Source organism: Thermobia domestica, chromosome 5 (genome assembly GCF_964235325.1).
Source record: "Thermobia domestica chromosome 5, izTheDome1.hap1.1, whole genome shotgun sequence".
Classification (NCBI taxonomy): Eukaryota; Metazoa; Arthropoda; class Insecta; order Zygentoma; family Lepismatidae; genus Thermobia; species Thermobia domestica.
In genome coordinates this window covers 29177422-29205230 of record NC_137458.1, presented here as the reverse complement: position 1 = coordinate 29205230, position 27809 = coordinate 29177422, and the positions used below count along the sequence as shown (strand labels likewise).

At 35.1% G+C, this 27809-nt stretch overlaps 2 protein-coding genes across 2 annotated transcripts; one reads left to right on the top strand and one right to left on the bottom strand.

Annotated features, from left to right (window-relative positions):
• The first annotated feature begins 7058 nt into the window (after positions 1-7058).
• LOC145685023 (52 kDa repressor of the inhibitor of the protein kinase-like) lies at positions 7059-7619 on the top strand. The gene has a single exon (XM_081757364.1). The coding sequence runs from the start codon at positions 7059-7061 to the stop codon at positions 7617-7619; it is 561 nt and encodes a 186-aa protein (XP_081613490.1).
• A 19486-nt stretch (positions 7620-27105) lies between these two features.
• LOC145685022 (uncharacterized) lies at positions 27106-27501 on the bottom strand. Its single transcript, XM_081757363.1, has one exon. The coding sequence runs from the start codon at positions 27499-27501 to the stop codon at positions 27106-27108; it is 396 nt and encodes a 131-aa protein (XP_081613489.1).
• Positions 27502-27809: the final 308 nt, after the last annotated feature.

Sequence of the window (27809 nt, the reverse complement as noted above, 5' to 3'; positions counted from 1 at the left end):
TATGTAATAACAAATTAGGTTAGGTTGTGCTAGGATAGGTTAGGTTATGTTAGATATCTACTCTAACCTAATATAACCGAATCTAACCTAACCTAATTTGATTAGGTTAGGTTAAGGTAGGTCAAAAGCTCCAGCTCTCCAGGTTGGGATGAAGTGCCAACCATGATTGTAAAGGAAAGTTCTCTTCTTATTGCACATCAACTCTGTCATATAATAAATCATTCATTTTTGACAGGAATTTTTCCTACGCGGCTTAAGTTAGCTACAGTTACACCTGTGTATAAAAAGGGAAGTAAATTAGAGTTAAATAATTATCGTCGTATTTCAGTTTTGTCGTGTTTTTCTAAAATATTTGAGTTAGCAATGAAAGCGTGACTAAATAACTTTTTCCTTTTAAATAATATAATATCCACAAGTCAACACGGGTTTCAAAGCCAGAAGTCAACCAACACTGCAATCTTTAATTTCATCTCTGATGTAGCAATGGATATAAATAAAGGAAAGTATGTAATTGGTATTTTTGTTGATTTATCTAAGGCGTTCGATTCTATAGACCATGGTATTTTGCTAGAAAAATTGTATTCTTATGGCATCAGAAGTGTGGCAAACAATTGGATAAAGTCGTATTTATCTGAACGTAGTCAAACTGTTGGCATCTGTAAAGAGGTAAATGGTAGAAGAAAAATGTTTAAATCATCTTTAATGAAAGTAACAAAAGGAGTACCACAAGGATCAATATTGGGACCTCTTTTGTTTGTTGTATATATTAATGATTTGGTTAACAGTCTAGGCTGTGTGAAGTCAACATTGTATGCTGATGACATAAATGTTCTTGTCAGTGGAGACTCAGTAAATGAAGCAGAAAGGCTCACTACAAAGACGTTCACAAAAATTATTAGTTGGTTAAACATAAATAAATTTACTATGAATTTAGGAAAAACTAACATTGTCAAATTTCGATTACCGGGCCAAAGAAATGAACTTGTACCAATAACTGTAGACACTGTAGAATTATGTCAAACACCATCTATTAAATTTCTAGGAGTAGGCCTATATGTTAATGAAGATTTAACATGGAATACTCATGTTGAATACATTAATACTAAACTCAGTTCACTCTGCTTTGCATTCCGTAGGTTGCAAGGTAGTTTGTGCAAGGAAACTGTCATGTCCTTATACTATAGCAAAGTTTTTTCAATAATAAACTATGGTGTTATATTTTGGGGGAATTCGAGAATAAGTGCTAGTACATTCCGAATACAGAAAAAAATTATTAGAATAATGTTTAGTATGCCTGAACGATCCTCATGTAAAAATATTTTTAAAAAATATAAATTATTGACATTACCTAGTTTATATATATATATCGCACAATTATGTATGTAATCGAGCACAATGATTTATTTACTTTAGCTAATACGATTCATTCATACAATACTAGGCAGAATTGTAATATGTATATTATCCAACAGAATTATGCAAATTTTAGCAAAACTGTGTATATGAATTGTATAAAATTATATAACAAATTACCAACAAAGTATAAGGACATTAACGAAAAACGGATATTTAGAAATACTCTGTTAGAATTATTGTTAGAAAAAAGCTATTACTCTGTGGAAACTTACCTTACTGATAATATATAGAGAATGTAAATCATATCTGACAACTGTAATGCTTAATTGAGGATTGTCCTCATTTGTAAGCTATGAACAGGCAAATAAATATGAATATGAATATGAATATGAATAACCTAACCCGTTGAATTTAGTATGTATTAACCAAATTGTCAGAAATCCTGACTGCAAAATATTTCCTTTACAGTACTAATATTTGTTTATTACTCAATATAACAAATTTTACATTATATATTACAGGTTATAAGTTGCACAGATATCTATAGAGTGGTATACATAGATAAAAGAACCACCTTCACAGGGGAAAAGTTGCAGTTATTTTTGTACACTTTGCTCTTCGATTTATCGGAATTTAGTTTTTGTGGCTTAGCCCCCTCTCTCGGCCAGCCCTTCAATAATAAGAATATGATAAGAGTGCACTTCGATCAGAACAAATGATTTTGTCACGCGATGTGGCATTCGAGAAGGAATAAAACCAATGTGATTTGTACGTAACAGGTACGGTTCGGTTAAACAAGATTAGATTAGGTTAGATTAGGTAAAGTTAGGTTAGGTTCGGTTCGTAACAGGTTCCTATGAATGTTCTGCTCAAAGTGCACTTTGCTCGAAAGATACTTAACAAAACTTACGAATATCATTTAAACTAAAGAATATATGAGAGTATATATTTATATTCTCGTTGGTACTCCCTTCCACTTCGCTTTACGTACATAAACTCCTTAAGATTCAGGCCCTCAGAAACAAATGTCATAAAAGCAAAATTAATTATTGTTGTTACACACCTGTTTTTCAACTTGACTAGTGTCTAGTTTACTTTTCCCCATGCCAGTTTGGTATCAATAATGAAGGAACAGCGTCAGATCTTAAACACTACTTTTGCAGGAAACTTAGAAGCTCGTTTTTTCAAACTCTTTGATAATCCTCTGGTGAAAAGTGAGCAGAATATATTCGTGCGTTATCCACATTAAAAGTGTTCTTTCGCTTACAGCGGGAAATCAATCTTCTTCGAAGTTCATCATTTTTAGAGAATCGATGGAACATTATTTCATTTGTATTGCTTCTTATGTTATTAGAATGGGCCATTGAGATAATATATAGACCTATATTATCTCAATGGAATGGGCTACTGCAAAAGTAAAATAACTTTTCTCCATCTTGAAACAGTAGTGTTATTGTTTATGCAGAATTTCACTTATTTTAAAAATATCGCGATACCTCCACGTGACGTCACCGACCGCAAAGTATCCTGGGAAAAATGAGAGCAGAAAAGCTATCCCGAGAGTCCCCTGAGTACCAATGCATATGTAAGTGTAGCGTAAAAAGTGTTTATTACTTAAGTTTGTGTTTGCTTTTACGATAGTGTACCCCTAGACAATAACGTGCATAACAAAAAAATACCGGTACTCATTTCTGTTTCCCATGTTTTCAATAGGATAATTTAAACAAGCATACTGAAAACGCACTTGACGTTTCAATTGTTTTCAGTATGAGCAACAGAAAACCAACCAATCAAATGGTCCGTTAAAACCTTGCTTCGGGTTAACTATCTGACAGAGTATATATCAGGCACAGTATATTGTAGAACGAACCACGGGTTAAAGTAACTGACAACTTCCTGATATCTAATTCTCACTGATAGTAATCAGAAAGAATATCAGGATATTGTAGGACTGGCCCAAATAAATGAATTAATTAAAAGCTCAGATTGTGTTATTACGTGTAGTATTATAAAATGTAGTTTATTACTTAAGTTTGTGTTTGCCTTTACGATAGTGTACCCCTAGACAATAAAGTGCATAACAAAAAATACCGGTACTTATTTCTGTTCCCATGTTTTCAATAGGATAATTTAAACAAGCATACTGAAAACGCACTTGACGTTTCAATTGTTTTCAGTATGAGCAACAGAAAACCAACCAATCAAATGGTCCGTTAAAACCTTTCTTCGGGTTAACTATCTGACAGAGTGTATATCAGGCACAGTATATTGTAGAACGAACCACGGGTTAAAGTAACTGACAACTTCCTGATACCTAATTCTGACTGATAGTAATCAGAAAGAATATCAGGATATTGTAGGACTGGCCCCTAGAAGACCAAAAATCGTCAGATAACGAAACGATCACTTTGATAAATGGGCTGAAGAAGAGTTTTTTGATCGATTTCGATTGACAAAAGACAGTTGTCGTCAGCTGCATGAGTAAATTGCTGACAAGATGAGAACTTAAACTGATAGGTAAGTTTTAGTTCGAATATATGCCAATTTATAACGATAAGTAGTTCCCGTTGGCTGCAAGTGCCCGCATATAATCGCCATGTAATTTGTGTAGTTAGAAGATAAAGAAATATATTCCATATAAAAATATAGAGTTTAATTATTGAAATTGAATAATATGTAAAAACATATCTAAATTATTAATCTAATTTACATATGTTTAGAGGTGGAATATCAAATAAATGAATTAATTAAAAGCTCAGATTGTTTTATCAAACGATTGTGGTATTATAAAACAGTGGACCTGTGAGTGTAATATATAACGAAATTAACGTTATAAATTTTAGTATTGTTTCTTAGGTTGTAAGGACTAACAACAACATTTCTATGTATATGGTACGAATGCACATGTAAGTGTAGCGTAAAAATGTTTATAACTTAAGTTTGTGTTTACCTTTACGATAGTGTATCCCTAGACTATAACGTGCACAACAAAAAACACCGGTACTCATTTCTGTTTCCCATGTTTTCAATAGGATAATTTAAACAAGCACATTGAAAAAACGCACTCGACGTTTCAATTGTTTTTAGTATGAGCAACAGAAAACCAACTAATCAAATGGTCCATTATAACCTTGCCTAGGGTTAACTATCTGACAGAGTATATATCAGGCACAGTATATTGTAGAACGAACTCAAACGAAGGAAATCGTTGATCAAATTTGATAAAACGAAGATCAAATGATTAGCATCGAGAAATTCCGAATCTGGCAAGAGGTTAGTGTAGACTATAGTTAGCCCCCTACTAAATACTTAGCTTATATTTTTGCTACTAATGCTGATTAAACATCAAAAATTGTTGATCACAACTTATCAAACGATTGACACAAGAAGAAGTCGAATCGGAGGTGTAGTGGGGGCTCGCCCTCCCCTATGTGGAACCCTTATACGTATGTTATTAAAGTTGATCAAACGATAATCAAACGATTGGTATTCGAAAAATTTCGAATTTGGCGTGAACGGAAGGCCAGCGTGTAGTTAGCCCCCCTACTAAATATCGCTTATACTTATGTTAGTAAAGCTTATCAAACGTTAAAAATTGTTGATCATACCTGATAAAACGATGATCAAACGATTAACATAAGAAACAGTCGAATCGGAGGTGTAGGGTGGCTTGCTCCTCATTTTGGATCCCTTACATCTCTGTTATTGAAGTTGTTCAAACGTTAAATATTGTTGATCAAACCTGATCAAACGATGATCAAACGATTGGCATCGAAAAATTTTGAATTGGGCTTGAAGGGCGGACTAGCGTGTAGTTAGCCCCCTACTAAATATCGCTTATATTTATGTTAGGAAAGCTGATCAAACGTTAAAAATTGTTGAGCATACCTGATCAAACGAAGATCAAATGATTGACAAACATATTTTTAAATTTAACATGAGGGGGGGAGCTACGTTAAAATCTGTGTCTATGACAAGCCGAAGTGATAATTGAGGAAACTGTGTCTGAGAAACAGCGTGAAGTGTGTGCAAAGACAAGTAAAAGTACAGAAGCTGTTGTGAGTGTTAATTTCCGAGACATCGGCGAAGTTTTGGACTATGTCTTTAATTCGAATCAACAAATCCCTCACTGACAGATCAACAAAGAAAACTGTGTTGACTAATGTCATTGTACCTGATACATCTTTCATTTTCCCGACTCGCTGTTATGGAAAAAGGAAATTGCGTTTTCAGAGAGACTGGATGACAAAATGGGAATGACTAGTATTTTCTCCCGTGAAATGTGAAGCCTACTGTACATACTGTGTTATATTCTTGTCAGAATATGCAGAAAAGGCCTGCATCAGAAAGTTGAAAGTTTGGTATCAAAACCTTTCAGCAATTGAAAAGACGAAATTGAAAGATTTAGAGAACATTCTACGTCGAAATTCCATCAATTTTCAACATTGGCAGCAGAAAATTTTCTAAAGATCATGACATCAAAAATGCAGGATGTTGCTATGCAACTGAGTGAACAAAGAAGAAAGGAAAACCAGAGCGGCTTTGAGAGCTTTAGTGGAAACTGTCATTTTCTGTGGAGAACAAGAGTTGCCTTTACGAGGTGACAAAGACAGTGGCTCCTTATCTCTAGAAAAACCGCTTCACAAGGATGGGAAATTTCGAGCATTGTTGCGATTTAGAGCACTTTATGATGAAACTTTGCGAAAACATGTAATAAACAGTCCCAAGAGTTCAACTTAGTTAAGTCTTGAAATTAAAAATGAGATAATAGAAGTTTGTGGAAAGCTTATACAACAAGAAATAACGAATCGAGTAAATCAAAACAAATATTTCGCCATTTTAGGAGATGAAACATTGGACGTGAGTGGAAGAGAACAATTTTCGTTGTGTGTTCGTTATACTTATGAAAGCATATTGAGAGAGAATTTCTTTAGTTTTTTGAAATATATGATTTGAGTGCCGAAGCCACCAGTGAGACAATTTTGAATAAGTACAAATATTTGGGATTAAATCTGGACTTTCTTGTTGGATAGGGATATGATGGAGGCGCCAACATGAGAGGGAAAATTACTGGTGTTCAAGCTAGAATAAAAGCGCAGTTTCCAAAAAGCTACCCACTGTGTTTCTCACCGACTAAATTTGGTGCTTTCTCATTCTTTATCAGTTCCTGACGTGAGAAACGCCATCGGTGTTGTGAATTAAGTGTGCAATCTCTTTAGCAACAATGCTTTAGCAAAGGAAACACTGAAAATAAATATAAAAAACTTTTACCAGAAAGGAAGAAGAAACGACTCATCAGTATGTGTGAGACAAGATTCATACAACGTCACGACTCATTGAATGTATTCTGTGAGCTGTTTGAACCAATAGTTGTGACCTTGAGAGATTTAACTATGACCCACCGAACTGTGGCACAAACTGCGTCGAAACTTTTGGCTGCCATAGAGAAAGGTTATTTTTTGGTGTCAATGAAATCGTGTGAGCTGATTTTTAGATTTACTCTATCATTGTTGGCCTATCTTCAAAATCCGAACCATGATTTGGTATCTGCTGTTCAATATGCTGAACAAGTAACAAAGAAGCTGGAAAAAGTGCGAGAAAATGCTGACTCACAATTCAGTGATATTTTCAAATCTTGTTTCAAATTAACAAAGGAAATATTCGGAAGCGAAATCCAGACCCCTTGAGTGATTGGCGAACAAATGAGAAGGTCAAATCCACCAAGCTGTTCTCCAGAAGAGTACTTTAGAAGATCAATATTTTTACCATGTTCGGATGATTTAATCTCTGGACTCAAAGAAAGATTTTTTTATAACAAAGATATATTATCTTCTCTAGAGATTCTGCTTCCAAAAAATGCTGATGAAAGAGAGCTACAAGACCTTTCAAATAGTGAATTCTATTGGGTAACTTTTGTTTCTGAACCTGTCATCAAAGTAGAGTACAGTCTATGGTGTGAAAAATGGCGAGCAAAACCAAACAAACCTCTCGATATAATGGATGTATTGGATGCATGTGATCCAGCCTTCCTTCCGTCAATCAGCAAGCTACTCCGAATTTTCGTTTGCTTGCCCGTTTTAACAGCATCAGTAGAAATATTATTTTATTCATTGAAAAGAATCAAATCATATCTCCGAAACAAGATGGTCGGTGAACGGCTTACAGGACTTGCATTGTTATCCATCCATTCCCAGTTATCACCTGATGTTGAAAAGGTGATTGATGTGATGGCTGACAGTGGAGAGAGGAAAATACTTCTTTAACTCTACTACTATTGTAATTTTTTGAGTAACACTAAATATCAGGGGGTTACCTGAGACTTCAAGTGCATTTAACTTTTTTTTTTTTTTACATTTTTACAGTATTATATTGTTGTAAATACAATGTCTCATGTATATTACATTGTAATTGGTAAATGTATGATTTTTATGTAGAAAATACACTGTTTTTAATGCAGAATAAAGCTCGTTGTGCAGTTAATTCATGAATTCATTCTTTATATATATATATATATATATATATATATATATATATATATATATATATATATATATATATATATATATATATATATATATAACTTAATCCCCCCCGAAAAATATTCTGGCTACGTGCTTGGAAGAGCTCATCCAAACATACCGTTGGTAGAGTCGCAGGGCTCACTTTCCGATGTTACACCACCAGAACAAAATTTTACAAATGAGCGGCGAATGGTGCATTCAATTATTAATGTTTTTCGCGGCTTGCTGTGCAGAATGTTCTAGTTTAAACTCGTAAAGAAAAATCACAATTGTGTATTCTTAATAGTGTACCATCATACGACCCTATTCAGCAATGCACTGTCTTCTGAATATTTGGGTACTCAGCCTATTTGTTGGGGGTACACAGAGGTTGAGACGTTACACGTGTGACTTTAGTCCATTGCTTTGTTGTGTTGCTGAAGTGAGTTTCCAACCAGAGTTAAAACAGATATTTTATTCGCTCCTATCTAACAGAAATCCAACCAAATTCATATATTTACAATTCCATGGAATGAAGAAAAAGGAAGTATTTCCGTATATAACAAACGAATATGATGTTGAAAAGTTACACAGAAAAATAACATGGGATTTATATTTTAAGAAAGAAGTACTAACCTTGTTATTCAGAGATTGTCTAAGCTTGAAGCAGATCTTGAATGTGCCTATACAGTAACTTTATTTTAAATGTTGGTTTCACTATGCTGTCAACAAAGGATTAAAATCACGCAGTCCATAAGGTAAAATTTGACTTTTATAGCAAAAGTAACACAACTACAAAAAATCACATGAAGTCAATGTATATTTTCTAACTTCGATTACAGCCAACTTCCACGCGTGAGTGCCATTTTGTTTTCCTCAGTGTTTAAATAAACATTATGAAGCGAACACCAATTTCCTTTTTCCGTTTCAATGGAAAACAAGAGAGTGTAATAAACATAATATTTCTACTAGTAAGACCGACACTATCAAACAACTTAGTTATATCATTCATGGACATGAAACAACTGGAAGAAAAGATAAAAAGGGCAAGAAAGGGGAGCTGCAGAAGTCCAATCGTTTTTAGTACTTATCTAATCTGGAGTTCGCGAAGGAAAGCTGGAGTCTTGTGTCTAGGATTAAGCGAAACCCATTAAAGTTCTCTCTTCTCAGATTGAATAAAAGTTTATGAGTGTTATCAATTCTGTGGGCAGTCGATAGTGATTGTGTATTTCACAATGGATTAATCTGCGTTATAGAAGACTTTAAAAACGTATCTATATACATGGACAGCATGGAATTTTACCCGGTATTTCGTATTTTAACTGAAAAAGAAAGAAAACTGTTCTTACAATGCTGTTTTTCGTCGCAAAAGTTATTCATTTCAATTATAAACTACAATGATAATATAGGGGGCACGATGGCTCGGTGCTAAAGCACATATCTCTGGTGCATGAGGTTCCTGGTTCGGTTTCCGGCAAAGTGGACAGCATCGTGTCCGTGGGTTTTGTCAGGGTACTCCCGTTTCCCCCCACATTTTCATTCCATCAAGTTTTCTCTCATAATTCACTTGCCTTAATCACCTCCCTTAGCCTAACAAGTATAACTGTGGGTCGTTAACTTAAAAGATTTTCGATTACACATGCGTCGCAGTTTGCTATACAAATATCCATTCACACCTCACTTTCATAATGTTCTACAGCAAACCTCTTATATTTACTACTACTAAGGCAAAACATGAAGTGCACATCCCTGTCTATGCGGCAGTTCTCATTATCCGATATTCACTCTAGATCTGACAGTTCCATGGCAAATCAAAGTTGTTTTGGAGGCTGTCTTAAAACACTCATCTAACTCTTAAAGTAATAGATAAAAAAAACTGAGATTATGTACGATGCACAAGTCCACACGGGAACATTCTTAGATATATTCTGCAATACCACCAGATTAACAGTGCTCCACATCTAATTAATTTCGTACGCAGAGAGTTTGATAGGGCTTTAGCCCTCCCGAAAATGTTTGTAAAATTCAGTATTATGGTAGATAAGAACACAAGATGTAGCATGTCATTATCAATTGTCATTGTCTTAGGCTTAGATACACAAATTATGACCAATTGAAAGACAATTCACTACAATTATGTGTGATTGGTCAAACAACATAATAAGCCATTACTGAACTAACGAAGACGCAATTAGTAGAACACAGGTAGCGCACTGTTGATATTATAGGTGTTCCTTTCATGGCGCGAGTACATGAAAGGAAAATATGTTCTCCAAGTTCACCTGAAGAAGAGCAATCCTAAATTATAATTTTTATATTACAGTTTCATTAAATTTGATATTTATTTTTACGGTTAGTGACTATGTACTGAGGCTAAGATAGACAGTGATGATGAGATGAATGATCACAACGTAATGAAGTAAGTGTTTTTTATTGGTGAACTGAATTTATGAAGTTCAATTCAACAATAACTCGTAGTACATGTATTACTTATAACCTGTAAAAGAATACATTGGGAAAGACTCCTTAGCAAATCTGTAAAAATGATCGAAAACGACCGATATTAGTATCGTATTCGTATTTTTCAGGGTTTCTGAGATGAATAGCAACATCTCCCTACGTAGTCTAAATCCTAGATCAACCCCTATTACCCATGAGTAGTAGAAATGGGTGATATGCAGTGGCGTATTTAGGGGGGCTTCCGGGCTTAAGCCCCCCCCCCCGAAATCTTACTTACTATAGTCAAGTATATGAATATATCTTTCAGGATTTTCACATTTTCAGGCAAAGCCCCCCCCCCGAAAGTTAGCAAACCCCCTCCCGAAACAAAATCGTAAATACGCCACTGGTGATATGTAAAAATAATCTAAAATGGCCTATATTAGCGTCAAATCCATAGCTTTCAGGGACACTGAGATAAATAGTAACGGTTCCGTGCATGTAGCGCCCGTAGACTTAGCGCCCAGTGTTTCTGGCTCACAGAAGGAATTTTATATTGATTTTATCTCACAATCAGGGATGTCCAGTTCATTTTACCACTCTTTCCATAGGTCGTTAATTCCTGTTATTTTCTTACATCCATGTTCCGTGTACTTAGCGTCCACTAAGTAAAACTGTTATGAAGAGGGAGAGAGACAGAGAGACCAGCCAATAGCACTGATTATGACGCTTCAATGAATCATAACCTCCGGGGGAAAGGGTGAAACGCAGAAACGTAGTTATATATATATATATATATATATATATATATATATATATATATATATATATATATAATGTGTGTGTGGGGGGGGTATACATGTATGCATGTATGTAACTGTACTCCGTGGTATGCAATGCTCTACAATATTTAAATGTACTATAAACTAAGGTTACATATTTAGCTTTTAATGTGAAAACTATGTAAAACAGACGTAATCTAGAATACCGCAATGAGTATAAGGCATACAAAAAACGGTGAACATATTCTCACGACTGAGAACCGGGACAAAATGTAAACTGGCGAAACACCGGGATAAGAGTCTTCATGGAGGTCACGGTGGTTCAGTGGTAGAAACACTCAGATTTGGTTCATAGGATCCCTGGTTTTATCCCATCTTGCGTCAAATGGGCTTTGTGGTAGTCAGACGCTGCGTGCATGGATAAACTCGGAGTTCTCTCGTTTTCTCTCACTTTCTTCATTACACCATTTCATTCATTCTCACAATCACCGTCTCCTCTATCCTACTCCTATCTCCTTAATCGTGGGATGTAAAATCCAAAGATTTCATTTCATTTCAAGAGCTTCCAAACCGGGACTGTCCCGGTAAAAATCTGTCATATGGTAACTCTGACTATATAACAACATCGGGTTTGATACTAAAAAAGAAAAAAAGTCATATTATCATATGGTATTACACAGTTTCAGAAAAAAAAAATCTAACAAGCTATCCGCATTAAGTCTGATACATATTTCACAGCTTTATGCGTAATATAAATCTATATAGTTAAGCAATTGATATCATACACTACAAGCACTGAAAAACAACGTAACGTTCTATAATAAAAAGAACGTTGCTTTACGAACCAATAAGTTAATCGCTCTACGAACCTTATTGTACACATTATATCCTAAAGTTACAGCCTTATGCAGTAATCAATTCCAATCAGATATTGAACGAGTATGGTGTTTCTTTGAGAATAATCCATCACTAAGTTGAACAAGCGCCTTTGAAGGCTAGTCGTCTTCCATTTTACCCTCTTCTTCGGTAATTCATATCGCTGCTCTTGTTCGATGCAGTTGAAACCATGGCCTCATCCTTTTGTAGTGTCCATCCACAAGGAAGGATGGACAGGTTCAACCTTTTGGAATTTCAAATTCGAAGCTTCTATCAATTTACTCGTTCGTGTCTCTTTCTGTAATTTTGCATATGAACGGGTATGTTGCGAGGAAACAAAAGAGGCTAGCAAAGAAATTGAATCGTAAGATCACCGTAAGATGAAAGTCGCATACTCCAGATACTACCTGATGCGTAATGTTGATCAAAATAAATTAGGAATTCTTCAGTTTCTTCTGGTACGATTTGCTGTAAGTAATCCATCACTTCTGACCCTTGTCAGAGAAAAGGAAAACAAATCCGTCCACCATTCCATAGAAATCGGACTTTCTCATTCTCCCTGTAAAAATTTGCCAATCCCAAGTGCTGCAGTATGTACTTCGTGTTCGTGTGACTTGTCTGGAACGCTTTGGCTTACGACTTCCCTCACTAGCCACGTCTGGTTGTAAGTTTAATTTACATATTCCTATATACGTTTGTTTTATCCCTCCTCGCTGGTCTAGTGGCAAGAACGCAAGCCTTTGGCGTATGAAGTTCAAGATGCGATTCCTGGTGGGAGAGCATTGAATGACCAAAGTGGTTCGGATTCCACTATAATCAGTAAATTCAAGTCTTCTTTAGCCTACCTGGCAAAACCATGGGACATAAAACTAAATACAAACCTATTTATTTATTTATTATTATTATTATTATTATTATTATTATTATTATTATTATTATTATTATTATTATTATTATTATTATTTATTTTTATTTTTTTTTTTGCAAAAGGGAGGTTTTATTATGAAGTAAAACACTATTCAGAAGTATAATATTGAAATTTGCAAGAAGAAAACTTATTTCTGTGTAACAAAATTTAAAAATTAATTAGTCACAGGTACCGTAATTGTTTTACAATTCTCCATGTCTTTTTAGGTACTTTTCACTACACTAATTAGCACTTTGATAAGTCGTGATGAAATGTAAACATTGTTTCGTTGCAATTCTCCATGTCCAGTAGGCATTTTTGACGTACTGTTATTAGCGCTTTTGATATTTCGAGATCAAAGGTTTGAAGGGGTCTGTGCCCCACCCAACCATTTTTCCCAGGAAAATACGAAACACATATTCCATCATTTAACGTTTATAATATCTGTGCACAATTTCATTCACTCCGGCTAACTTGTCTTTCGGACCTCAAATTTCTCCAAATTTTGGGTGGAGGCTTTTACCCTTAAAACAGTTTTCCCCAGAAAAGAAAAAACACGTATTCGTTTATTTCAATTGTAATATCTACCTGCCAAATTTTATCAAAGTCGGAGTGTTACACTTCGAAAATGTTACATGTCAGTACATTCATGTAGCTTGCATTTGCGGCAGAAAGTTCTTGTTTTGTGCTCCCTCTTTGCTGGAGAGAATTTTTTAGACTGTTCCTCTTCAGTATGCAGGGAAGCTTCCATTCTCCGTGATTTTTTTTCAACGTTGGCGAACTGCTAACCACACGAAATGAAGAATTTACGGCATTTCAAACTTTTTTAATGTCTGTTTCTCGTTTGAAATTACGCTTTGATGACACAATACCGTAAGTGTTGAGTCCACTTACATCAGTTATGTAAAATACTGTCATAGGCCATTTTGTTCATTGTTTTGTAATCTAACAGCGAGCCATATGATTGTTAGTGTGAACGTGTGATTTTGTTGTGTTGTAATATATGATAACTTTGAGTTTTCCTCCCCTCTAGAAGTGACCACTTCAGGATAGTTGTGCATTGTGTTTTGCAATGGGTGATCTTACTGGGTATATATTGTCAAAAGAGACAGCGCACCCAAAAAATGAGAAATTGTTCGTCTACAGTCATATTATATGTAAGAATAAAATTATATTGCAGAGTGTGTGAAGAATCTGCAACTTCACAAATTAGGAACAGTTCATCATCAGGTAATCTAATAGCGCCGATGTTGTCATCAAAACATAAGGCAGCCCATGTAGGATCGCTTTTCTCCGGAGTTTTGCTTTTTGCATTAGCACGTGCTTTTGCATTAGCTATAGGTGCTACGCTTCAAACTTCTAACCAATCCTCTGGATAAGAAAACTACTCAACGTCTCATTTCAATATCGGTACCTGAACAAGAAACTTCAGTTGCATTTGTATATAAGTCTGCTAATATCTTATCGTCTGTCGGGAATCAATTTCTTCATTGTTTATTGATTTACCAAAAATATTCCTCCTCTACCATCAATAGTGACGTGTATTGTTAATTATCTGTTTGTCTACCACGTGCAATGATCAAAACACTAACAATAAACAAAACTTTACATACAATCAGTGGCAAAGCCAGGATTTCTATTCGGGGGGATCAGTGTCCTACTCCGGAAAACTTTTTTGTTAATGTGGAGACTGAAAGCACAAATTTAGATTTTATTCTAGCAACTTTTTAAAATTTTGGTAATTGGGAGTTCATATCCCGGGAAACTCCCCCTGGATACGCAACTGCATACGATGGAAAAAATTAATACAGTTTGATAGACAAAAGCAACTATTATGCTTCTGACAATGGACTTATATAAGTGAATAAATAAAGAAAAGCTGCTACTAAAATAAGCAAAATTGCAAATAATTAAATCAATCAAACTAAATAATAACACATAAAGTTGCAATATGTTATATCTGACTTCATTGGGACAGTTAGAAGATTATCAGAACGTTCACTCCGCTACGAGCCACAATCTCAATCTATTCTGAATCTATCCTCATATTTCTTCATTAAGGCTCGAGTTTAATGGACCCACTCGGCACCCAATGCTATAAATTTTAAAAAACTATCACTTAACTCACGGAAATAAAAAAAAAAGTACTTAAATAACATAATACAAGAACACAACCAGGGAAATGTCATATAATTTCAATACTTACTAAGCCTTAGTAACTATTAAAGAAAGTATGCGTACGAGTGCAATGGACCCACCTGGTAGTCCTAGGCAGTGGCGGCAGTTGGACGTTAAAAGTGGGGAGGCAAGACATGATCTGAATACAGTATTTGTATGTCAATGTTACTTTTCCTGGTTGCTTGTAACACTTTGTTAGACTAAAGGCTGTATAACTATTAGGAGGCTGTTATATAGACTAAAGGCTGTATAACTGTATAACTATCTTTTTCAGTTAAAATACCGTATATCTTGTTTCATATTTTGTTACGTAAATTGACAAGAGCAACACAAGATACTAACTCTTTGTACTCTTATACAACGAAGGTGTAAGAAGAGATCTGATTCCTTGCTCATGAAATCAAAAAATCACAAAATCATGCATCTTAAAATTCTGTCTGGAAAATTGTGTGATCAGATTAGGGACCTATTTAATAACAAATTTGCAAAACAAATAAATAGAAAGGATAATATTAATCAAATAATCATAGTAATGGATAATAAGGCTTGTTCTGCAAAAGTTATATTGAAACTGGAAATTAATGAACAACTTATATTTTTAATTCCACGCATGTTATTATATGTGTTATTACTCTTAGAAAGACAGTGAATACTACAAGCATATGCTACGACATTCAAAGAAATATTTTTGCAACTTCCCGAAACATGTTCGTTGCCATTAGATACAGTTTTCATTTTCTTGGAATACATCAAAACTCAACAACACTTAGTCACTCCACATTCCAGTTATACAAAATAATCCTAAAACCTAGAATTATGTTGAATTTACTAAATTTAGTTGTATAACAAAACTGTATATGTACACCCCTAAACTCGTATATTACACTGCAAAATTATATATTCCTTACTGAGCTCCTTCGTGGCTAAGCGGTTAACGTACGCACCTTTGACGTGGGAGACCTGGGTTCAATTCCCGGAGGGAGCTCACGTGGTTCGCACTCTACGTTAATCATTAAGTTCACGTCTCATATAGCTTCGCTGCTGAACAGGATGTTAAACTGAAAAAAAATCAAATCAAAATATTTCTTACTATAAGAAAGAAGAAAAGAACTGTCAATTTTTCAAGAAAAGAACTGTTTTAGGAACTGTCAATTTTTGTGCAATTAAAGAATAACTTGTGAAGGACTTATTTTCTTGCGAAATGATATCTCAATTAGATCCAGAGCGGCTTACTAACATATCGAGCCCTTGTAAGATGAAATGAAAGTACGCTCGAATTGTCTCGCTCCAACAGCTTAATTTTTGGGCCATTTTTAGTGGCATTTTTAAAACGCAATTTCTGTAGCTTTCTTAACTTCACGGAAAGATAACCAATACGTACTCATGGAACGGCAAATATTTTATGGCACCATTTGTATTCTATAAACCAATAATACATACAAAACTTTATATTTCCAAATGAAACTATATACATTAATGGGTCATTTCAAAAAGTGGAGGGGCAACTGTCCCCCTTTGCCCCCCCCCTAATCGCCGCCCGTGGTCCTAGGGTTAAAAGTGTATCCTTGTATGGATATTTAGATAGAGGAAATACTAGTTCTTGCCGAATTTCTTTACTTACGATATGTTCCATTATTTTTAAACTAGGGTTTAAAATGTGATTGATTGCGTTTAGGGCGGCTTATAACACTTGACACATGTTCATTAGAACGTTTTATTTTCATTTGATATAAAGAATTACCCAGCAAATTTTGGCAGCTGAATTTTTTGACACCCTGTATTTACGATAGGAAATGAAGTTATGCAATGTGCATAAATAATTGCTGTTTTCCATGCAGTAGTATTTGCATTAAGGTGCGTGTAATTATTATTATTTAAAACTATATAAATATTAAAATAACGCTGGCACATGAATTCACATCCATATGTGAAAATCTCATAGGTGATATGGTAATGCTCTTAAGTCGTAATTAAATTGTACGTAATTACAGATGTACATGAAAAGTCAGAGTGTTAGAGCTGACGGTGATGAACAGAAGAGGAAGAAAAGAACACATTTCTTTCAACTTGCCTAAGGGGTTTTAAAAGTGACATGACAATTGTGCAGGAAGTTTTAAAACCCCTTAGGCAGGATCTTTCAAGTGAAAAATTTTTGTTCCTTAATCGTCAAAAGAGAGGGGATGGGATAGATGATTTGAGTACGAAACTACATTTATACATATAAACTAGTTCTCTCTTTGGTCAACCCTAGCACACTGATAAGCATCAAATATTTTCTGGGCGCTAAGTATACGATATTATATGTGGGCGCTAAATCTACGGGCGCTAAGTGCACTCCACGATAGTAACACTCCAAATGTTATCTAAGTCCAAGATCAACCCCTATTACCACTCTGAGGGGGTGAAAATGGGTAATATGTAACAATAATCGAAAAAAAACTATATTAGTGTCAAATACATAGTTGTTGAGGTCGCTAAGTTGATTGTTGACAGTTCCGGTGATATTTAAGGCCAGTTTTATTCAGCAACTGACGTCCTGGGAATCGACAGGGGCTACTCTGGAAATCGAAAGGGGCAACGCCGAAGTCATTTCTCGTCGAGTAGAATAAATAATGGGTTCGGAAAGGATATGTAAAAATAATCGAAAATGACGAATTGTATCTGGTCATTAACTTCAAGAACCTTTTCTACTCACATAACAGTTAATTTTATCAGAATTTTTGGCAGTGAAAGCTCTTATATTCAACTTGCTATTTGGAACTATTTTATTTGACGTTGCTGAATTACATTGATGCCAACATGCGCTGTAGAAGCGATCGGAAGATCTTGAAGTTGGAAATTTCCGACACTTTACTCTTGAAAAATTTTATCAGCAAGCCAAAAAGACTTAATTCTTAAGCCTCTGTGATAAGTCTGTGTGCTATTTTTATGAAAATATTTTCTTTTTACTTTTTTAAAAGAGAGTTACCTTCAAACATATTCTTCAAGTTATAGGTGGAATCATCCCCTTGTTCCTATCTCATGACAACCTCAGACTGGATAAAGGTATATGGTAAATTACTTTAAAATCGGATATTTTTTTTCAATCCTTATCGGGAAACAGACATCAGTTGAATCGAATATTAGCGGGAATGTTACTTGGGTTCAAGAAAGAAAAACATTACCAAAATTGTTGCATCTCATAATTTAGCAATCAGTAGAACATTAACAGTAAATTTCACTTGCTTGCTATTAATACACTACATTCATGGACTCAAAACATAATGTATTTACTTTTCAACGGCGCTTGTGAAACGAAGATTTGATAGGAAACCGCTTTTAACTTAACTGTCCGGATATATGTATCTAACCAGCTTCCAACGGTACGAAATAAATTATGTTACCCACGAGATGAGAAATTTTTTGTCTCAAAAATGAGCCTAGAGACTAGACGAGAAGTACATTTTCAAGTTCGAGACGAAATAAAACGAGAAATATCTAGAGTCTCGTGGGAACATGTTCATTCAATATTTCAAGCAATGTTCTAGTTTTACATGATTCTAATAAAAACACTATAAATTGATAAAGTTATTTTCTGCTCAAATACAACGAAGAGTATTTATCAATATTAAACGGAATGTAAGTCGTTACACAATATACTTCAATAATAAATATGTTATGAATATTGTATACACGGTGTTTCAAAACAACCTTTTGGAGGTAATTCATAACATAAAGTTAAGACGAAAAGTATAGACCAACCTAGGTGCACAACTGCTATTATTACTATAGACGCCAAAAATATGAAAAAAATGAATTATAAAGGTCCATAACTCCAAAACTATGGGACCTACCGTAGTCGGGTCAAGACTTTAGAAACTAGTATGTGTCCTATTCAAATATCCATGTTTCAGAATCCTGCAGTACTTCCGCAACAATTTTTATAGAAGTGGTTGGTGAGTAATTTAAATTATATGCCCGTAGCCAAACTCTCTCTTTAAAAATTGTTGTGTGATTAACTTAGGGTTCTGAAACATGATTTTATGGCGCACATATTAGTCCCTAAATGAAGTCTTGACCCGACTATGGTAGGTCCATAGTATTGGAACTATGGACTTCTAAAGTTCATGTTTTCAGGTTTCGGCAGCCTATATCTCCGAAAGGAAGCATTTGTGCACCCAGGTTGACCTATACTTTTCGTATTATCTTGGTGTCCGGAATCACCTCCCGAACGTTGTCGGTGTTGTTTTGAAACACCATGTATATAGTACAAATATATCAAACCTCTCGTAATACTGAAGAATTTCAATATAAATTTAAGAACATCAGGGAATAAATTCTGTACATAAATTTACAAAACGAGACGAGACGACCAAAGTTTTTCCAGAATCGAGACAAGACGAGAAAAAATTCTTCGAGAATAGAGATGAGAAATCCTTATTTCCCGTCTCGTCTCGTAAGCAACTTTATAAATAGAGAAAAGGAAGGAACTTACATTCAAAATCTATCATTATCTGAACTCCCAAACTTTAAAACCAAATTTTAATTTTTAGTCCAGTCAGAAACTCTAGAACTCAGAGGCGGATCTAATCTGGGGCGGGGAAGGCCTTGACACCAGTTTTTTGAGTGTCAAAAATAATAGATGCTAGATGCTATTATTTATCTATTTTCCAAACTTTATGTTAAACTTACGATACACGTAAGAAGTTGGAAGTAAGAAGTTGTAAACGTATATATATATATATATATATATATATATATATATATATATATATATATATATATATATATATATGACATATAAATTCAGAAAATATGTCCAGAAACTCAATACAAACTATTCATTTACTTGTTAGGGAGAGCCCATACAGTTCCTTGTGGAGTATATGAATGTACTTGTATTGTAGTACGTTGTTGTGTGTACAACCGAGAGTAGCAGAGCCATCTTAACGGTACTATAGCCACGTGGCCAGGAGCCCCAAAAACATTTTGCGCCCCGCGAGCAGAATAGCATGTATTAACTACATCTATTAGGAGCAAAATTTAGTCATAGGTACCGCAACACACTTGTTTGCTCTGGGGCCTAATATACTGTTAAAACGGCACTGGGGAGTAGAGTAAACGACACTAGATCGTGGCCCCCTTATTTAGGCGCGCGGCCCGATTGGGAGCAATCGGTCTAATCGGCTTAAGAGGCTTCATCACAGCAAAATTAAAGTACCTCTAATTTTACAGTAATTATGCGATATCTTCAAATAGATAAAAGATTATTGCAATGTGGAACAAGAGCGCCCTAGACAATATTATTTTACATGAGATACCGTTATCACGACTCACTTATCTTCTTTCGATTCCTACCCATTTTGAAAATCGGATTTACTTTCGCGTTTCAAAATGGCAGCAAACAGAAGGCTACTAGGTGACTCCTGATAATGGTACCTCATGCAAAATAATAGGCCTATTGTCTAGGGCGATCTTGTTTGACATTTCGATTATCTTTTATCTATTTGAAGATATCACATAATTACTGTAAAATTAGCGGTATTTTAATTTCGCTGTTATGAGGCCTCTTAAGGCCGGTCCTGAGTGTGTGTTGAAGCTTTGGTCATAGTTTCTTTAGTTACAGTACCCAATCCAAAGAAATGAATGGTGTTGTTACAAAAATTGTGTGCATTTTAGCGTTTTCTCTTTACCTTCCTCATAATGCAGCATGATAAAACTGATAGAATGTTGTATGTAATGAGTCTAGTACTTCTTCCTTACAAAACCGTGTAACACTCTAAAAGAAATATTAGCTAATTAAAACGATAATTTTCTTCCTTGTATTTGAACCTCGAATAAAGTGATCTCAACTATATCTCGAGTTATTCTTAAAAGAAACCACGTTAATCCTATTGTCACAATAAAAAGTACTAACGTTCGAAAATAAGTAGCTTTTCAACTGACAAACAGAAGAGGGGAATAATAATTATTGTATATCACGTTCGATTTTTGGAGCTCTCCATAATATACAAAATACCATAATTTTGATCATTGTGGACAATAATTGTCAACTGCTTAGTTGGCAGGCCTGGTGAAGAAAAACTGACGTCGAGTAATAGGTTGTCGGTGTGCTCAAGAGAAAAGTATTGTTTTATACGAATTATGCGCAATAACCAACTCAGATAACGTTTGTATTCTTCTTAAGTATTTGTAGTTCATTCATATATATATATATGTGTTAAAATATATTTACACTCCCATACGCTCACATAAACATTTCATTGCATTACATGCTAACTTTGCTAAATCATCCGTAATGATACGTAGTAATTATACAATAGGTTATAGGCCCAGAGAATAAGAGTGAACTAAGAGAAACGAGTGTATTTTCACAAAACAAGGATACTCAGAAATGTACAGTGGTTGGGCCCGTAATTTTCACTATTAGTATATTGTAACGCTGAAATCACTAGGTTTTAACTCACGACGCTGAAGTGCAGGATTACTGAATATTTCGTTTTAGAGGAAGAAAGAAAGTGTCGTTGAATCTGGATTCAAAGCAAAAAAATACTTCGGAAAATTCCTGTAAGCCTAGTGTGTGTGTGTGTGTGTGTGTGTGTGTGTGTGTGTGTGTGTGTGTGTGTGTCCTGTGAAAGAAAAAAATCCTGCTAAAAATTCGTGATCTTGTGATAGAAGAAAAACAACATGGCTGATCCCATTGTGAAAGTAAAAAAAAAAAAAAAAAAAATCTGGAGGAAATCACGAGTTGGACAACATGGAAGTAGCATTTATAGATGTTATTCGAACAGTATTGATTTATTGTCAATAATAAATAGTTCGAGGCAGTGTCAGTGGCGGATCTAGCCCGGGGCCGGAGGGCCTAGGTCCCCCAGTTTTTTGAATGACAAGAATAATGTAAGCTATTATATATTTCTGAAAGTTTATAGTAAACTCCTGATATACCTATTATAGTCTGAATTCTGGCTGCCCCTTCCCTCAGTTTTTATCTTCGAGATACACCTCTGGGCAGTGTAAGGATTTTCAGTTAGAAACATTTTCCGAAAACGAGAAAAAGTTGATCTCTTAGTGTAAACGTGATCATGCAATGGCTTATTGCAAGTTACTTAACGCAGTTGGTACTAACGCAAAAGAAATTAAGACATATGAACTTATTGATGAAGTATTTTTCCATCATTACTCACGAAAGTGAAGTTATATAGCAAAAGTAGAAAAGACATACATCAACATGAATGTAGAACTTAAAAAACATGGATCATACGGCATTAAAGTTGTATTGATTACATGGACAGATTCTTGCGACAGTTGAGCCCGAATTTCAAGAATTTTGCTTAAGATTCGAAAACAACAACACAAAACTTAGCAGAGAAATTGTGTACAATTGAGAAGTGTGTGCAGATGTACGACACAGAGGAAACAACAGCTGGGTTTACAGCGCGTGGTCAACTACAGAAAGTACAAGTTAGATCCAGAAACGGTCAGAAGTGTCGGCAAGTAAACGACAGACTTAAGATATGAGTGTAGGTAAGAGAACCAATATTCAATGTTATTTCTGCAAGCAATATGAACGTTTTCACTACAAATGTGAAAAAAAAAAGTGTAAAGTGCAAAGAACCAAACAAAAGTAAACCGAGTGTATCTGTACAGACTAACACAAATAATACAGATGGTTCGGCGTTTACCGAAACGTGATATTAGCGAACTCTGGTGCGCCGCATCATATGTTCTTTAGTAAACAGTATTTCTCAACATATGTGAAGTGTACTGCACCTATGGATGTACTTGTCGTGAACAACAAGAAGGTATCTGCATACGGTTCCGGTCGAGTGAACGTGGAAGCACTTGTAAAAGGAAAATGGACTAAAGCGTATTTGGACAATATTTGGTGCGTTCCAGATCTTGAAAAACATTTGTTTTCGGTATCAAGTTCAGTGAAACAAGGGAACACAGTGTGCATATGTAAAAAAAAAAAAAAAAAAAAAAAAAAAAAAAAAAAACTTTGTTCAAAACGGTAACCGTGTCGTAGCAACTGGTAAGTGGAACAAAAATGCTTATGTAATGAATATGTGTGTAATAATCCCAAGTGAACCCGTAGTAGTGAACTTGCCACGTCAGTTGCTCCTCTTCTTTATGGCACGAGAGGTTGGGTCACGAATCTATAAGTATCCCTCATGGTAGGAACTTTTGGCGGAATAATATTCGATTTCTGCGAACTCACTCATGTCGTTAAGAGAAAATAGTCCAGAGAGAGAAGAATGAAATGTCTTTCTTGTTCTTCTTCTTTTTCTCTTCAATATCCCCCAGATGAAGAGACTCATCAAAATCTTTTATGTAATAGAAATTACTGACTATGACGTGAAACAAGCGTCATAAGGCTAACTTACTGTCACTAACATTTGCACACTGAATATTTCGTAGTTATATATGAAAAAGAACTGCATCGGATACCTTGTAGTACTCTAAAGTGGCTAAAACTAACTATGAACTATTGCCATCATTTACTCATAAATGCTATGGGGTGCATCTTAATTATTAAATTAGAAACTTACCTTTGCACCCACAACTCTCTTGTTTTAGTTTATGTTAATATTCTGACTCACGCTATAATAAATTCCAACCATTTGTTACTTTTTGCAGGTTGGAATTACTATAATATCATTCTCTGCTAATGTAAATCATGTGATGAAAATGAACCCCTAGTTCAAGTATTCACTAAACTTCGTTAACCTTATTCACTTTAACACTTCATTTGCAATTATTATTGACCAACTAGTAACGATAACAAGAATTGCTGTTTCTGTAAAGGTTTTGGTGCCAAATGTTATTTCTTGGTGCTTATACAGTGAAACCTGTCAACTTGGCCACCTCTCTAAATTGGCCACCTGCTTATCTTGGCTTAGTTCGTCTTAAACCTGCATTTTCCAATAAGACATTCGTTACTTACTACTCTGTAAGTTGGCCACCTGTCTATCTTGGAACTTGGCCACACTGGAGCAATGTTTATTCTATCATGATAATGATAAATTTACCTGCGTATCTTGGCCACGCAAAATACCGTTTTGTTGTTTTTCTTAACTCTTTCGAATTCCCATATGAGAGTCAGATGTTCTGTATTTGTGACTGGAGAAAACAAGCAAGGATTCCCGCGATTTGCTTTTGGAAGTCAATGGCCAGAAGACTACCCTGATAGAGGGGTGGTGAAGGAAGATGTGAATAAGATAAAGCACGTACAGGAATTCAGAAAATGGTTGTACGTATTTGTTTACCCTGTCTGTTTTGATAAAACCATTAGCTATATCAGCTCCTCTCATCGGGATACGGACAAAATCTCGCGGCCGAAACATCGCCGCCCAAAATCTCGCCAGCCAAAACCTCGCGGGACAAAATCTCGTGTGGCCAAAACCTCGCCGCCCAAAACCTCGCCGGGCCAAAACCTCGCGTGGCCAAAACCTCGCCGCGAATGAAACTTTTCTTTAAATTTTACCCAATGAGTTTCTTAATATGCAATTCCACATTACTACTACTACTACTAATAATAATAATAATAAGAAGAAGAAGAAGAAGAAGAAGAAGAAGATACAAAAAACATCGTGTGCATGGGCTTTCTCGGGTTATTCCCGTTTCCTCCCACTTTCTTTATTCGATCATTTTCTTCATCCTGGTCATCTACGTCTCCTTTAACCTATAGGACATAATCAAGGGACGTCGTAAAAACTCATATATTTTTTCATACTTTCATAAATATTATTAGATTTTTGTTGAAATTTTAAGTTTTTGGATGCTCCAAAGTTCACGAAACTAACCCCGTTAGTTGTCATTGCTTTCCTTATGCAGACTTTCTTTCCCTATAACCAGTTTAAGAATATCCTGTCGCCCTACCTTCACATTGAAATCCTCTAATACAGAAATAGAATTTTCATATGGTATCGCGAGACTTGGTCAAATACCCGTGATACTTTTTCTGAAACAGCGCCTTTTATACCGTCATCCTTATCATCTGCTCGAACATTTACATTTTGGTCAGGCGAGATTTTGGGTATGGCGATATTTTGCGGCGCGAGGTTTTGGCAAGGCGAGGTTTTGGCCCGGCGAGATTTTGGCCCGCGAGGTTTTGGCCAGGCGAGGTTTTGACCCGGCGAGATTTTGTCCCGCGAGGTTTTGGGCGGCGAGGTTTCGGCCCGGCGAGATTTTGGGCCGCTAGGTTTTGGGAGGCGAGGTTTTGGCCAGGCGAGGTTTTGGTCCGCGAGGTTGTCGCCGCGAGGTTCTGGCCGCGAGGTTTTGTACCCAAACCCCTCTCATCAGCTTAGTAATTCCGGAAAATTCTCAAGGTTAAAAACTAACCATCTCAATTGTCAACTATTGGCACCTGTCGCCTTGTTAAAAGATAGCGGAGTTTTTTAGATATGGATTCCCTCAAGATTTTTTTCAAAACATCTTTTGCTCCGAGGGAAAAACTTCTAGCTCATTAACAAGAGGTAGTTAACTACAATATTAGAATGTGCATGCCTACCAAAAAGAATAAAACAAATACGTCTAGAATGAATCACCATTCAGTAACAACTGAAAAGAAGTCATACAAATTGCATTTGAATTTCTCAATTTATAACAGCTTTTCTTGTTTTCAATCTGAATAAGTCAGTGTGCTACAATATCAATTTCAATAAACAGCGTACATACGCTTGTATTTCATGGTTGTTTGTGTTATTGTGTTTTCAATCCGAATAATCCAATGTACCAGATTAGTTTTCAAGAAGAGAAAGGTATACACGTATATTAAACATACTATAGTATTTTTATAAAAAGGCCTTGTGTCCATCTTAAACATAAATTAAACATAACTTTCTTACAAGGCTGTCTGTATTCTTTATTATAAATTAACGAGAAATGTAACAGTTTCGGAAGTATATCACTTCCTTCTTCAGACTACTTTTCAACTGAAATCATAGATAACATAACATAATTTGTTATCTCTACCAATCAAGAATCATCTTTTTCATTAAAATTCAAAATATATGCCCATTGTTGTGACAATTTTAAACTCTTAACAGAAATAATACATTGTTACCCAGTCTTGATATTTCTTTTAATATATATTAACTAAATTAAATACTAATTAACTATCTAAATATAGAAATTTTCTACCTAATATTGAATACTAAATTTTCTACCTGAATATTGATTACTAATTAACTACGTGAATATTGAAAAACATATAAATAAAATTTAACCCTATATTGTCCTTATATTCTACTTTTCTTCTTTCTTCTTTCTTCTCTTTTCAAAATGTCCTCCCATTCTTCATTAATACTCAAACCACTATTCAAGTTCATAGCTTTAACGTACACTTCTTTTATCCTCTTCGCTTCTTTCCACTTCCTAACCAGTTGTCTCCCTTCATATTCCAATATTTTTGCTCCTTCCCAGTTTACTTCATGGCCTGTTTCCTCTACGTGCTTGTAAATGGCATTCGTGTCTCTCTTCAATCTTACATCATCTTTATGCTGTTTTAAACGTTCTTGCATTCTCTTCTTGGTTTCTCCTATATACACCTTATCACACATCCCACACGGTACTTCATATATCACTCCTTTCTTACATAATTCCTCTGACTTTCTCATCTTCTTTTTCTTGATGATATCTATTATCTTCATTCCTCCTTGCCTGTACGTCTTAATACCTTCTCTCTTAAGAATTCTTCTTATTTTCTCTGATATCACCCCTGCACTTTCAATACCATGCCATCTTTTCTTCTTGTCCTCTTCTTTCTCTTCTTCTTTCTCACTTTTCTTCCTTCTCTTCCTGCTCTTTTTCTTGTCCTTTTCATTGTAACCATTGTCTTTCAATTGTTCCCATAGTCTTTCTATATCTTTCTGCTTTTGATCTTCCTTCGTATTTATCATTTTTATCTTCTCTTCCATATTCCTAATGAAATTCATTTTTGTTCCTTCATCGACATCACTTCTTTTATTGCAGTAAACTTCTGATGCACATTCTTTTTGAAACCACGATGTTATAAAATTTCCTTCCTTTGTTCTCTTTACTTTGATATCTAAGAAATTTATTACACCTTCTTTTTCTATTTCCTTCTCTAACATGATACCTTTCTTTCATCATTTAATTCTCCAATAAATTTCTCCAATAGCCTTCTGGTTCCTTTCCATACTCCAAAACAATCATCCACATACCTGCAAAACAATATTAATTTATCACCACCTTTTTCTATCACTGTTTTCTCCCATTCATTCATTACCAGATCTGCTATTACTGGGCTTATACATGATCCAATGCTCAATCCATCTTTCATTTTCACTATCTTATCACTTATCTTGCAGAAACTATTGTCCCACACAAACCTTAAAGCTTTTTTCATTTCCTCCTTATCCCAGTTTTCAATTTTTCTGTCCTTCATCACCTTGTCTACTACTCTTAGAACTTCTTCTCTCTTGAGGCTGGGGAACATACTTTTAACGTCCACACTAAACATAACAGTCCTTTCTTTTCTGGTTCCTAAACCTTTTATCAATTCTTTCACTTCTGCTGTAGGAGTAATTTCATGGAAGCATTGGAGAAAAAGATTAAAAAGATTGCAGAAGCTCTCAGAGGAATTCAGGATAGCAAGACGGTAGTTAATTCAGCAGAAGTTGTTAAAGCTATAAACTTGAATAGTGGTTTGAGTATTAATGAAGAATGGGAGGACATTTTGAAAAGAGAAGAAAGAAGAAAGAAGAAAAGTAGAATATAAGGACAATATAGGGTTAAATTTTATTTATATGTTTTTCAATATTCACGTAG